Source organism: Parambassis ranga, chromosome 2 (assembly GCF_900634625.1).
Source record: "Parambassis ranga chromosome 2, fParRan2.1, whole genome shotgun sequence".
Classification (NCBI taxonomy): domain Eukaryota; kingdom Metazoa; phylum Chordata; class Actinopteri; family Ambassidae; genus Parambassis; species Parambassis ranga.
In genome coordinates this window covers 3,641,908-3,654,939 of record NC_041023.1, presented here as the reverse complement: position 1 = coordinate 3,654,939, position 13,032 = coordinate 3,641,908, and the positions used below count along the sequence as shown (strand labels likewise).

Here is a 13,032-nt window from a genome sequence, read left to right as displayed (position 1 = left end):
ATCCATCCTGCTGATTTTTCCAGTGAAAAGAAAAGGGATTGCCAAAAAAGAACCAAAAACACCAAACAAAAAACTACTCCCCGACAGTCCTAGGACCGTGGGGAGCGACAAAACACACTATAAAAGTAATAAAGCAATCAAAACGAATAAGGCCAAAAACCAAAAAAGGAACTCTGTCTGTCTCCGTCTGTCTCCGTCTGCTCAAAGCTCGCGCTCTCTGCCACTCTCTCTCTGTCACTTCCGTAATCGGGCGTGTTCAGGGTGGTATGGCCGTAGGGTCATTCCATGGTTGATCACATGATCCACTATTGTAGCTCCGATGACATCAGTAATTCTATTTCTTCTTACCCTTCCTCCTTCCTCTTCACCTCCTCGTCCTCTTCCTCTAAATTCACCTCCTAGTCTTCGTCCTCCTCCTCTTCCTCCTGCTTCCTCATGTCCTCATCCTCCTCTAATTCTCACTCTTCTCAGTCTCCTTCTCCCTCCATTGTTCTCCACACTGAAGCTTACCTGTGGCTTATTTACAGATCTCATGCTGATTGCAAAGTGAACTAATGATGTAAAACAGTTCTCACATGTGACAGTGTAGCCAGACAGTTGGCAAAATAGTGTAAATACCAGCCATAAATGTGTGTAGTTTTACTAGGAGTGTGTTGATCATTTGGAAGTTGTGTGTAAAGCAGTGAGTTGTGTTTACAGTTCAGCAAAAAGAGTGCTGTCAAGTGGATTATATTTATACAATTGCAAATTGTGTGTTACAAAACTGCAAATTGAGTGTAAAGCAGTTTTTTTGCTTTTAGTTTTGCAAACTCAGTGAGTGATTTTGCTATAACTATTAATAGTTTTAGAAATTGTGCTATAAGAATCATTGTTAGTGTTTAAGCAATCAGAAAAAACTGTAAGCTTGTTGAGCAAAAATGATTCAATTTGCTCACATATTGACAATGTTATGGCCAAAATAAACGGAAAAATTACTCTCAGAGGACCAAAATGACAGTGCATATCAAAGAATATAACAATCTGTACAAAAAATATAAAATTTAATTTAGTAAATAAAAAAAATAATAGAAGAATCATCTTGTCTCCTGGTGGAGCACATGTCTGCAGGTGGGAAGTGGTGCTCCACGTGAGGGGGAGGTGGAGGAGGAGTCTGTGAGTGGAGCAAAGTGGAAAATGTTTTATAGTCACCGGTGTGTCTTTCCAGACTCTGATGTGGGGCACAACAACATCTTCCAAGAGGAAACAGCACATTCAAAGACAACGAGCAGCTCAGTTTTACCTGTAGGTACCCAGCCGTCACATATTATAGAGATGATGTATTTTTTATTAGTATAATGAGTGTTGAGAAACATCGAAAGGTTTTAAGATGAGATCCTTATGTGTTTGATTCTGAAACAATAGTGACACATTTTTAAAGCACGTTTACTTCAGTCTTATTTATGTTATTACAAAGATTTGCTTAATTTTTGCTTCATACGAACACGTTAGCATCACACAGCTGCTGATTTGTCAGTTGCCTGAATGTTCTGTTCCACCAGGTGGTGTACCCCAAGGTTCTATTTTAGGTCCCACACCTTTTAGCTTTTTAATGCTACTTTTACTCAAAAGACACTGTAAAGTTAAATTTGAGCTTCGCGACATGTTGTGTTCTCCTGCTGCCCACAGAGAAGGTACACTGTTAATTCAAGTTCTTAATTCTAATGCTGACTGTGAGCTTTAGTAGGTCGTCTTCACCATGCCTACAGGACTTAATGCTATGAGTTTCTCCCATCTGATTGACGGGTTAGATTCGAAGGAGCAGCTGAACAGGTGTACCTAACAAATCTTTATGTAGGTAAACTTGTAAACTTATATATTGATGAAATATAATGTATTAAATAGAGATGGAGGCATTTTAGGTTTTAGTACAGTACAAGGAGACATCAAAGGAGGCTAAAAACAGAGCAAAGCTAAAACATGTTGAAGGTTTTGTCTTGTGTCTGGTGTCTCAGTCCAGGATGGACAGGAAGCAGTGTTGTGTTAAGCTGTCGGTCCAGCCGTCCAGGGGACTCGTGGATGAGAAGTTTGTTGTCCTGGTCCAGAATGCCTTCCCTGGTTTCCAGCTGACCATCCACACCCACCACCAGTGTGAAGACGGACACAGCTGGGAGGCGTTTGGTCATTACACAGCCGACGCTACTGGGACTGTAAATGGTAGGGGAGAGGGGGGTAAATTGAACCAGTGGGTAAATGTACCCACCACCTGTATTTAGGCAATGGTACACATTTAGAGTCATGTGACCATAAATTCTATAATCACCATTCATTCCATCCATGGTTGTGTGTTAAGTATGGTTTTTTTCACACAAAAAAACACATTTTTGTTTGTCAAAGTAAATTTTGTACACATCAAGTATAAAGGCATTTTGCTGAAAGCAAGTTTATCCAGGTCTAAAAACATGTATCATATGTTGATGGTTAACTAGTGTATTAAACCATGCTGATGGTTTAGATAAAGATTAGCCTGATCAGCTAGAACAGGATGTCTTTTCCAAAACAGTAGGGTACAGTGGAACAGCACAGCAGAGCACTCTTTACAGTGCACATGGAACAAGAGCGTGCAGGCCACATCAAAAAATTTGCAGACCAGTTCCATGGCCTTATTCCAAAGAAGCAGCATTTGAATTTGCAGACAAAAACCAAATCCCTGTCCCTGATAACTGGAGAGAGAATGGTTTTGCAGGTCGGGTGTGCAAGAGTTAAGATTGTAAAACTCCGTCGACTGATCTTGTGTGGGGAAATACAGTAGTGCTTGAACAAATGACTTTTATGTATTTGTGGTGGGTTTAAGTTATGCTCAAGTCAGTGTATTAATTTTTACAGTGTACCCAAATAGTAAAAACTGTAACTCTGGCCAGTGCTGTTTGTCAAATTCCTAGGTGTTAATATAACTCCACTGTGGGAGTTAAAGAACTCTGTTCTTCCCCCATTTAACTCTTTTGAAAGTTTTAATTTATGGCTCCAGTGTGGAGCCATATAAACTCTGGAAAAGTGTTGAAATCAACAATTAAGGATAATATTACCAAAAGCTGTTTTATTTATGAGTTAGCTGCCTTGTCGTGCCTTTAGTAGTTCCATAAATCTAATAATATAACTTATGTTAACAATGTATTTATGTGGTTATATCACATTATCTGATAGAAATTTTTATTTTACAACACAGGAACAGGCTGACATATGGACTGAGGCCAGTGTTGAGTTCATATAGTGAAATAAAAACCTTCAGTTTCAGCTGTTTGTGTAATCCATTCCTTGAATGACACAGAATCTAAAGTATGGAACTAACTAGGCACAACTAAAATCTTTAAAAGACAGGTCTTCCTCCAATATAAAGTCCAGGTATCTGTATGAGCAAACTCATTCTACTGGCCTGTAATGTATGGAGTTGAGGTGGGCAAGGTCCAGGCAGGGTTCTAGTAAAAATGTTTATTTGTCTTATCACTCAGAACTAATGAAGATAATTAAGATTTAACTGAATACATTCAAAATGCTTCTTGTAGCTTTACAAACTGTCATTAGATAAGCATGCAGGTGTAGATTTAACCTGTGTAAACCCTGATGAACGACTCCTTGAAATATGTGAACCATGTTGTGTCCTCACAGTCTCAGAGGATCCCAGTTTGGGTGGGACTTATTCTGAGACTGAACCAATGGGTTTACTGTGGAGCCTCAGACCAGTTCCAGGCAGCAAACCTGGGCTAAATATTAGTTTCTGTGTATGTGTGTGTCTCCCAGCTCAGGTGTGCTGTGTGTATTAATGGGACTCACGTTCAGCCGATTGATGGATTTCTGGAAGAACTTATCGGTTACTTTAAAAAGTAAGTTAAGTTGTACTTTCAGTTTGGTGCCTCAGGAAATGATCAGTCATTCACCTGCTTCTTCTGAATTGGAAGTGATAAAGGTGGTATGTATTCATATCATTTATTTTATAATCAGAAATGCTGATAAGATTCGCTTCAGTAAGGAGGAGGAGGTGATCTTTCGAGATCTGCCGCTGCCCATCCCCACCGACCGGTCACTCAAAGTGGATGTGAGTCCCGCCTGCAGTAAACAAAGACGGATGAATCTTTATCTGAGGGGATGGTGAATGGATATTTGAAGCTGCAGCGGGTGCAGACAGGTGAAAAGCTGCTGTTTTCTGTCTCTCTGAGCAGGTGGGACAACTCCAGTGTCCTCTGCTGCTGATTGTAGGTGAGGATGACCAGAACTGGCCCTCCTATGAGTCTGCACAGGACGTGAGTAATAACGTCCTTATGTTTGTTGGGTTGCCCATCCTGTTTATACGCACACTAGGAAGTAGCATTTAATTTAATGATACCCAGATAATAAAAATGTATAAATATGGCTGGTAACTGCTGTCCTGATTGATTTTCTTTTAGATTTTTTGGACAACTTTTAATGTCATATCAATCAGTAATTTAGGATTTTAGACATAATTGTTTGTACAAATGATCACTTTGCAGTGCTGCCACCATATTTCTGTACATACAGAAGTCTAGGGGCTGAACATAATATGATGACACTCCACACTCATCCCTCTGAACAGATGAAGGAGATGATGGAGCGAGCGGGAAACAGCCACCTGCTCACCGTCCTGTCGTACCCAAACACTGGTCACCTGATCGAACCACCATACATGCCCCACTCCCGAGCCAGCACCTTCCACCCAGTCCGCTCAGCTTCTCCCTGTAAGTTTAGCTTCAGATGGGAAGCTGCTGAGACTCCATGTGAGGTGTCATCATAGACTGTATAACAATATGAACAAGTTGTCAAGTTAAAAAAAAAAATCAGTCGGCACTTGTCATTTAAAGGGGGTCGCCCCGTGTAGTGTGTGTACGTTGAAAAATGGGTATTGACTCATTCTTGGAGGCAGCCCCCAGAGGTCACAGGGGGGAGTTGCAGCTTCTGACACTTCAGCATGGGCTTCATCCAACAGCCCGGCTTCACAGCTAATCTGCTCAGAATCAGATGCCTGAATTGTGACGGCGGTGTGTTGTGTGTTTGCAGCAATGGCTCTGTGGGGCGGGCAGACGGTGGAGCACTCTCATGCTCAGGAGGACTCCTGGAAGAAGATGCTGGCCTTCCTAAGGGAGAATTTGTATGGTGGCGCAGACCCTGGTGCAAGATCGATTTCACACCTGTAACTGAGGTGACAGCTAGTGATCGTTTGTCAGGTGTCTCACAGTGGCAGCACGTCCACAGCTGTCCAAGCTCTTAAAGGTCATGTGACCCTGTGACACTGTGGGTTTAATATCATGAAAGTTTTGATCAGAGTTTTTAAATCGTGATTCCAAATCTGCAGCTTCACTTCCAGCCATTCTATTACCACACATAGTTAATGATGCAGAAGTGTCTGATGTTTTTGTTGTGGCTGTTCTTTATATTAGTGGATCTCAACCAGGGGGGCTCACTGGCTACTAGCACAAAGGAGATGCAGCAGATTCCCCCCATATGCAAAGCTACCTGTTAAACCTGTATTATTTTGAACCTGTGGAGCGACATCTATGTAATAATACACTTTAAAGAATTTCCCCTCAGGGATAAATAAAGTAATTCTGATTCTGATTCTGACTTTATGAACTGGACAAAAGTGCCTTCCACATGAATGTAATGTTGGTGATTCTGTTTCTGAGGGACATTTCTATGTGACCTGTTGTTTTTAACCATTGCCCTTTTATACAGTACTCGGGGCTGTTGCAGCTTATTGTTGCTCATCCATCATTCCCTCCCTTTAAAAATCACAGTTATGAATATGAAATGTTTGCTCACTCTGGAGGCCTGAACCTCACACTGTAGCTTTAGACCTCAACAGTGCCATGATAAGTCTGGGGCCTCTGTGGACACTAACAATACCTGTCAAACTAAAATGACTACCTGTGCAGGCGTCCCTTCATCTTCAGCACCACTCGACACTGTGCTCCTGGTGTCTGGTGTAGTAGATAGCTGTTAGCTCTGACTCTTACAGGCTGCCTGATGACCCCTCACTGTGCTACAACCCGGCCCGCTGCAGTCTCCAGTCTGTGGTCTTTGTTCATTGGAGAAAAAAATGCATTTCTTATAACATCATCTTTGTAGTCACATAAAGTCTGAAGCTGTTTATTGGTGCCACTTTCCACTGCTGAACCATGGCATTACTCAAATGAAAATCAATTTATTAATCAAATTAAAAAAAAAAAAAAAAACTTTCTATGGTGGCGAAATCCTATGTGAGATGTTCTCTTTATGTTAGAGGTTGTGTTGTCAAAATAGTGAGAATTTATGACTAAAAAAATTATTTCATGTTGACCAAGTAATTTACAGTAAATCCATCCTTTGTATCGTGACATCTGTGACATCATCACCTTAATAAAATGCCAGAGTACTCTAACACTTTTCTGAAAGTCTCATCAGAGCCACACATCAGCAGACTGAAGCATCGCTACCATCCTTCGTGGCCTTACATATCCCAAGATGATTTGTGGGCCTATTTTTTTTCAACAGTAAAATGAAGGACCAAGCGAACGGCACCAGCAGGAGTGCCGAATTCGCTTTTAAATGGTAAAGGGCAGTAATTCGAGGGATTTTTAAAATGCTAGTGACAGCGGCATTAAAAAAATGTTTTATATTTACAAACATGACGTCCTGTTGATACGAGGCGCTGTAAACTAAACGTTTTGATTGAATGTTGTTTCTTGACTGTTTACTGTAGTATAGTATAAAGTATATTTCACTTGAGGAGCAATATTATCGTTATTATATCAAACGGTCATTCTGCCTGTTGTCATTTTGTTGTAGGAGGAGCAGAGGGAAACAGATGAAACCTGACAATTGATAACGGAGGAGATGAGGCTGGAGAGAGAGGGAGAGAGGGAGGGAGGGAGGGAGAGAGAGAGGGAGAGAAAGAACGGACAGACTTCAGCTCATTAAGAGGATGGTGGACAGCAGTGATTATTTATGTTCTGTGTTATTTAAATGTTCACTTATTAAACTGTATATTAAATTGTTCTTGTCTCTGTGTTCTTAAACTCTTCTAACCTTGTTACATTATGTGTTTCATTGCCTATTTATAATTTAAGTAAACTTTTGAACAACTTCTCAGTGACAACGGTAAATCATTTATTGTTCTGTTATGTACAATATTTACAAAGACACAGTTTGAACATGTCTAACTATTTACCAGTGAGCATTATGAAAATGTACAATTTATTATTTATAAATATCAGCAGAAAATATTATTCATAAAGAACATATATGTAAATGTTTGGCTGAGCAGGAGTCCTTGGTGCTGCTGGACTGGATGATGCCACGGTGAAGACCTTGGAGTCCTCTGGCTGTGAGTGGGACATCATCTGGGGGAGGGGGGTGCCTGTCTCCTCTGTCCACCACATCGTCCATCAGGGTTTGCAGAGCTGACGATCAGCAGCTGCCATGTTACTAAAGATGTTTTTAAAAAGGGCAAAAATAAAAATAATAACTTCCACAGAGCGGCTTCCAAAGCAGCTTAAAATATGAAAAGCTATAAAATATAGCTGGTCAGTACACCTCCTCCAGGACAGACAGCTGGTTCTGCCAGGGAGCCCCACTCTCCTCCACCCAGCAGTAATTCTCTGGTGTAGTGACAGACCTGGTGCTTAATGACACATTAAAGCAGTGGTTTCAGGGTTATTTGCAGGGTTCTTACACATTTAGCTATTTAATTTAAAGTATTAAAATTACAAACAGACCCTGTATCAAGTCGTACAATTGAATAAAATATAAATTTGTTATGATCCTGTGTTTGTTCCTGGTTTTGTATTCATATTGTTTATCCCTTTTGTTATTTATTAGTATTTTTGAGATTTGGTTCCTCTTTCTCTGCTCTTCCTCAGTCCTTCCCTCTCTCCTTCTGTTCCACCCTCCTCCTTCTCTGCTCTTCCTCAGTCCTTCCCTCTCTCCTTCTGTTCCTCCGCCCTGATTATTAGCTCCCCCCTGATTGTGTTCACCTGTGTTTCACCCTCCTTATTTAAGCCTTGTGCTTCCCTTTGTCTTCGTCAGATCATTGTGTTTGTCACTCCCCGTGCCATGAACTTCTTCTCCCCAGGTTTGTTGTATTGCTTGTATTTTTAGTTGATCAGTCGTAGTTTAGTTTGGTCTTTCTTGTACCCTGGACTGTGTTTTTGGCTTCATTAAAGCTCACCTTTGTTTAAACGCTACTTTGGTCTGCATTTGGGTCCAATTTCCGCACTGAACACAACATAAATTACATTTAATCATATTTGTGAATCTACTGGTTATATGGCTAGCGTTTGCTCAGTAACTGCTATATAATATGGGTTAAACAGCAGCGTACCGTTACCTCCCCACTGCGCTCTCCCAGCCTGAAGAAAATGAGCCGTCACCGGTTTTGCTGCCGCTGGAGCCGCCTCTCCTCTTCCTCCAACAACAAATAAATATATTAAAAAATTCCAAATTTCTAAATCCACACTGTTGTCCCGTTTGTTGTGTAGTCCGTGTTGTGTCGCTGTCGCTGCTTTTGTTTTTCCCGGGGCAAAATTTATGACGTCGCGCCACAATCAGGAAGTGCTTTGAAGGCCAGACCGTCCCATTTACCAACGGTTGAGGATCCTCCGGAGGATCCTCAGGAGGACACTGCCTCCTGAGACCACGTAGGCTGCGTCCTCCGAAGGATGCAGACCCTGAATTGGGACACAGCCATGGAAGTAGTTTGCCTTTTTTTCTGTTTTGGAAAAAGGAGGGAAAGCTAGAGTGTGTGACATCATCCCACACTGGAGAGAGAGAAAAAGGCGTTTAAAATTTCGACAAAACGTAAACTGCCATAGCTCCTAAACTAAACAAAATTGAAACACACATGTATTTAGGAAAATGTAGGTCTACTGCTGCTGACCCGTTTAAATCATGTCTGTAGGTGACAGTATGGCTGAGGGCCACAAAGAGACCCTGGTTTTGTAATTTTTGCCTTTTTTTCTCTCTCCCCATTCACCGTCTATGTCGTTCGCCCACTGGTTTTTTGCGATTTACGCAAAAACCGTACATCGGAACGGAAAGAAAAGTCATAGCACACCATTCCCGATATGGCCGGACGTTCTGTGAAAGTTTTGAGGTTGCTGGCGCAAAAGCTGTGGGACTAGTTACGCAGCGAAATTTTGTCCGGAAGATGGAGAATAATAATAAGAAGAAGTATTTACAATAGTAATAGTGGAACTCTGGGTACTGCGAATCTCTGCAGCAACACACTGACCAATCACAGCCTAGCACGAAATTTAAAAGTCTTCGTCTCTTCTCCAGCTGTCTTCTAATCAAACCCGGCAACGATTCTGTGCTGCTCTACGCTGCAATCAACTGGCATTATTCCTCCTCCTGAACTCACTTAATCCAACATCAGGTCCAAATTCCGTCTCCCCTGCACCCGCGCCCGCAGCGGCTCCCGCGGCCGGTAAAAGGAGCGAGAAGTCAGCCTCCTCTGCTCCCAGGGCTAAACGAAGGAACGCTTACTCTCCCACTGCCGCTACTCCACTTATTCCCTCGACACGCTCAATCAAACACTTCAGTGCCAGTCTTTGTTTCTTCAATCAGTCGACCCCCACCTGAAGGCAGTCGTAGAGTCCACATCTCCTGCTCCTGCGGTCCCTACCGATCCAGCCACTCGATCTCAGCCGCTGTTCTCCCGTTCTCCTCCACCATCTTCCACTGCTACACTCTGGCGTCTGCTCGGCCTGCCCCTCCTATAGGTAGGCCCTTCATTCCGCAATGCGCTAACATATGACATTAATTCTGCAGGCAGGGACAATATTTTAGTAAACCTCATCCCGCAATCTCCTCAGCGTCATAAATCTGTGGCATCTAGCAAAATTCTCAGCCGTCCTCATCTGCAGATCCCCGGCTGTCAGCGATCTGATCCATCGGGCAGTTTCTAGTCTTTCAGCGTCTTTCAGGATGTATGTGCTCAGTTTTCCCGGAGAGACGCCAAGAATGGACTATCTAGCTCTTTACTGGAGACCCCCATCTTAAATAGCCGGAAAACATATATATGATATTCTAATATCACTTCCAGTAAGCAGCCCTTATTCTCACTATTCGGCTACTAGCTTGGCCTGGTCTGTGGACTGGACTCCGAATTTGGCCATGTTCGCCGGGGCCCCAAATGATCTCGGCAATTCATGTGGCGCTCGCGGGCTCACTGCTCCATGTCCCTCTGTGCTTCAGCCTACCGCCATGGCATTCAGCATTTAACCTTTTCTCAATCTGCCACGGATATACAAGGCCGTTATATTTTGAATGGCTATTACCTCTCCTCATCTGTAGCGCCTACAAGGATACGCACCTCAGGTCAGTGCGCAGTACGGTTTTCAAATCCTCATTTCGCGTTTGTCAACTCTCTGGTTCATGTCTGTTTTATTTCCTCTCAGTTTCACAGGTATAAATTAAAAAAAAAAAAAAATCTAATCGGCACGATATGAAAACTCAATAGTCTCTTAGCAGAAAGAACTAGAGGGGCTACCGTATATAAATCCCCTCCGCTCTCGTCTTCTCGTACAAGCCCCATCGGCATAGCCACACGCAATACTCCTGCAGAATGGCATTATTCGATCTGTCCGCTCCTTGCTCCGGCCCATTTCAGCAATTAGTCTGATTACGCCCGATCATTTGTCCCCTCTTTATGCCAGCGGATAGCGCTTTAAACTTATCTATTCATGGGCCTGGGAGCCGACTTCTCTGATCCATTTAGATTCCTCCATTCACCTGTTGCATTGGAATCTTTTCGGCATTAACCGTTCGTCTCATTTGCATTAGTACCTGCATCTTCAATCTCGCGTCAAAGCCTTATGCCAGATCCTGCTAAAGAAGCTAGAGTTCCCTCTATGCTCACATGCTGGATGATTTCCTCCTCAGAATCCCTGTTTAGTCATCTTCGATTGCGCTGCATGGAGCTTACTACCTGACGTGCGTAATTTATAACGCGAGTCGATCCACTATTCATGTATTAGACAGTGTTAATTTTGTTGACGAATCATTTTCGTCATAGTTTTCGTTAACGACCTTTTTTTGCTGATAAAAACGAGACGATAACTAAATAAAAACTAACGCACGGTGCCAAAAACGAAGACGAAATGGATTGACACTTTCGTCAACGAATAAAAACGAGACGAAATTATTGATGGAGACGAGATCCAATCAGAGCAAATTTTGTTTGTGGAAAGGGAGGGACGAATCAGGAGACGGCGGCAGAGAGCCAATCAGAAGTGATCTCTCTGTGTAAGGACGTTGCGCCGCGATGCTGGAAGAAGGCGTCCTCATACATGGTCACACAAAACAGGAGAACAGACACACAGACACGTTTAATTTCAAGACAATCAAGACGGTTTACAAACCGTGCGGAGCGACTATCAGCGGTAAAAACAATAAACCTGAAGCGACATTTGCAGACGAGTGATCTTAACTTCCGTTCAAAGATACACGTGACAAAATCTATAAATGAAGACCCCGCTGCTGATGGTTTTACAGCATGCGACCTGTTTCTAAGTTGTCACTGAAGTGTTTTGCTGTAGTTATGGAGTATTCATGAAGAAGGTCATGACTGAACAGTGTATTCAGGGAGAGCAGCTCACTGTTCACTGCTGCTTTTGTGAAAAGGTAATAGCAATTAAATAAAGAGATGTTTGTTTCAAATAACACAAGTTAAAGCTGTGCCTGTTTTTATTGCACAATCAAACCTTAAATATTTCATGAAAAATATATATCATAGAATTTTAGTCGACTAAATCCACGGCAGATTTAGTCGACTAAAATTATTTGATATTTAGTCGACTAAAACTAGACTAAAACTTTAAAAATGTTGATGACTAAAATGTGACTAAAATCAAATGACATTTTAGTCACAAGACTAAAATAAAAACTAAATCCGAAATTGCTGCCAAAATTAACACTGGTATTAGACAAGCGAGTTCGCTAAGCCGTCGTTAATGCGTATTTTGCTACGTTTAAATTCATATGGTTTGACAGGTCAAACGGTCATATATTATTAATTATTAAAATAAATATTAGTTTAAAAAAATGTATAATAATGTATTCAGTTACTGAATACAGATTACATGCCCTAAAACATAATTTGCAATGTATTCCGTTACATTTCTCAGTCTGAGTAACATATTCTGAATACTTGGATTACTCACACATTGAATTGCATTTTAAGTGATTGAACGCAGCCATCAGTCCCTGCTTACTACAAAGGACACGATAAAACATTCAATAGAAAACGTCCAGATTGTTCCATCAATGTTCGATTTAGAGAAACAGAAACGGAACGTAATGACAGACTAATATTTTTTAAACAATGCAACCAAAAGTCATTTTACACACAGAATCAATGTTTGAATACGTACATCAAACAGACCCATGTATAAAACCAGCTGACTGCAACCACACGTTCATACTTAAATGTTAATCAGCATCAGGTCTGGACGGAGTTAACTAGCAGCTAACGGCTAACTAGTTCACTTATCAAAGTGACGCTAACGGTGAACCGGCATCATGACGGAGGAGCATTAAGCACACAGCGATTCAGACTCTGACCCCCATCAGTCCGGCTGCTCTGTCCTCTCTGTCGCCCGCAGCTGCAGCAACACGGGAAAGTACCGTCATGCAATCCACTGATTTCATCAATGTAACAGTATTGTGATTACCATCTCTTTAGAGTGTAACTGTAACGGTATACAGTTACTCATATTTTGTAGTCTAAATACATAATGTCGGTACATGTAATCCGTTATCTCCCCAACACTGCGTAGGGCCAACCTTTCATATTTCCCCTCAGGACGCTCCTCCGCAGTTCCTATCTTCCATGTCCATGTTGCCTTGAACCAAGGCTGCAGCGCGATCTGCGGATCTGGTCTCACCTGCTAAGAGCTCTGCAACATGGTGTTCTTTTAATGATGACGTAGTGCATTCATCTGATTCTCTCGAGTTGTTCACAGATGGAGACCATCTGTGGATTTTGGGGGGTTCTTTCCTCCAAGG

At 42.0% G+C, this 13,032-nt stretch overlaps 1 protein-coding gene across 1 annotated transcript; it reads left to right on the top strand.

Annotated features, from left to right (window-relative positions):
- The first annotated feature begins 1,211 nt into the window (after positions 1 to 1,211).
- On the top strand, positions 1,212 to 5,293 carry LOC114431832 (acyl-coenzyme A thioesterase 1-like). Its single transcript, XM_028399486.1, has 8 exons — positions 1,212 to 1,281; positions 1,992 to 2,193; positions 3,643 to 3,740; positions 3,775 to 3,857; positions 3,976 to 4,069; positions 4,194 to 4,274; positions 4,586 to 4,727; positions 5,047 to 5,293. Exons 2-8 carry the CDS (start codon positions 1,998 to 2,000, stop codon positions 5,181 to 5,183), a joined length of 831 nt encoding a protein of 276 aa, XP_028255287.1. The 5' UTR covers positions 1,212 to 1,281; positions 1,992 to 1,997; the 3' UTR covers positions 5,184 to 5,293.
- Positions 5,294 to 13,032: the final 7,739 nt, after the last annotated feature.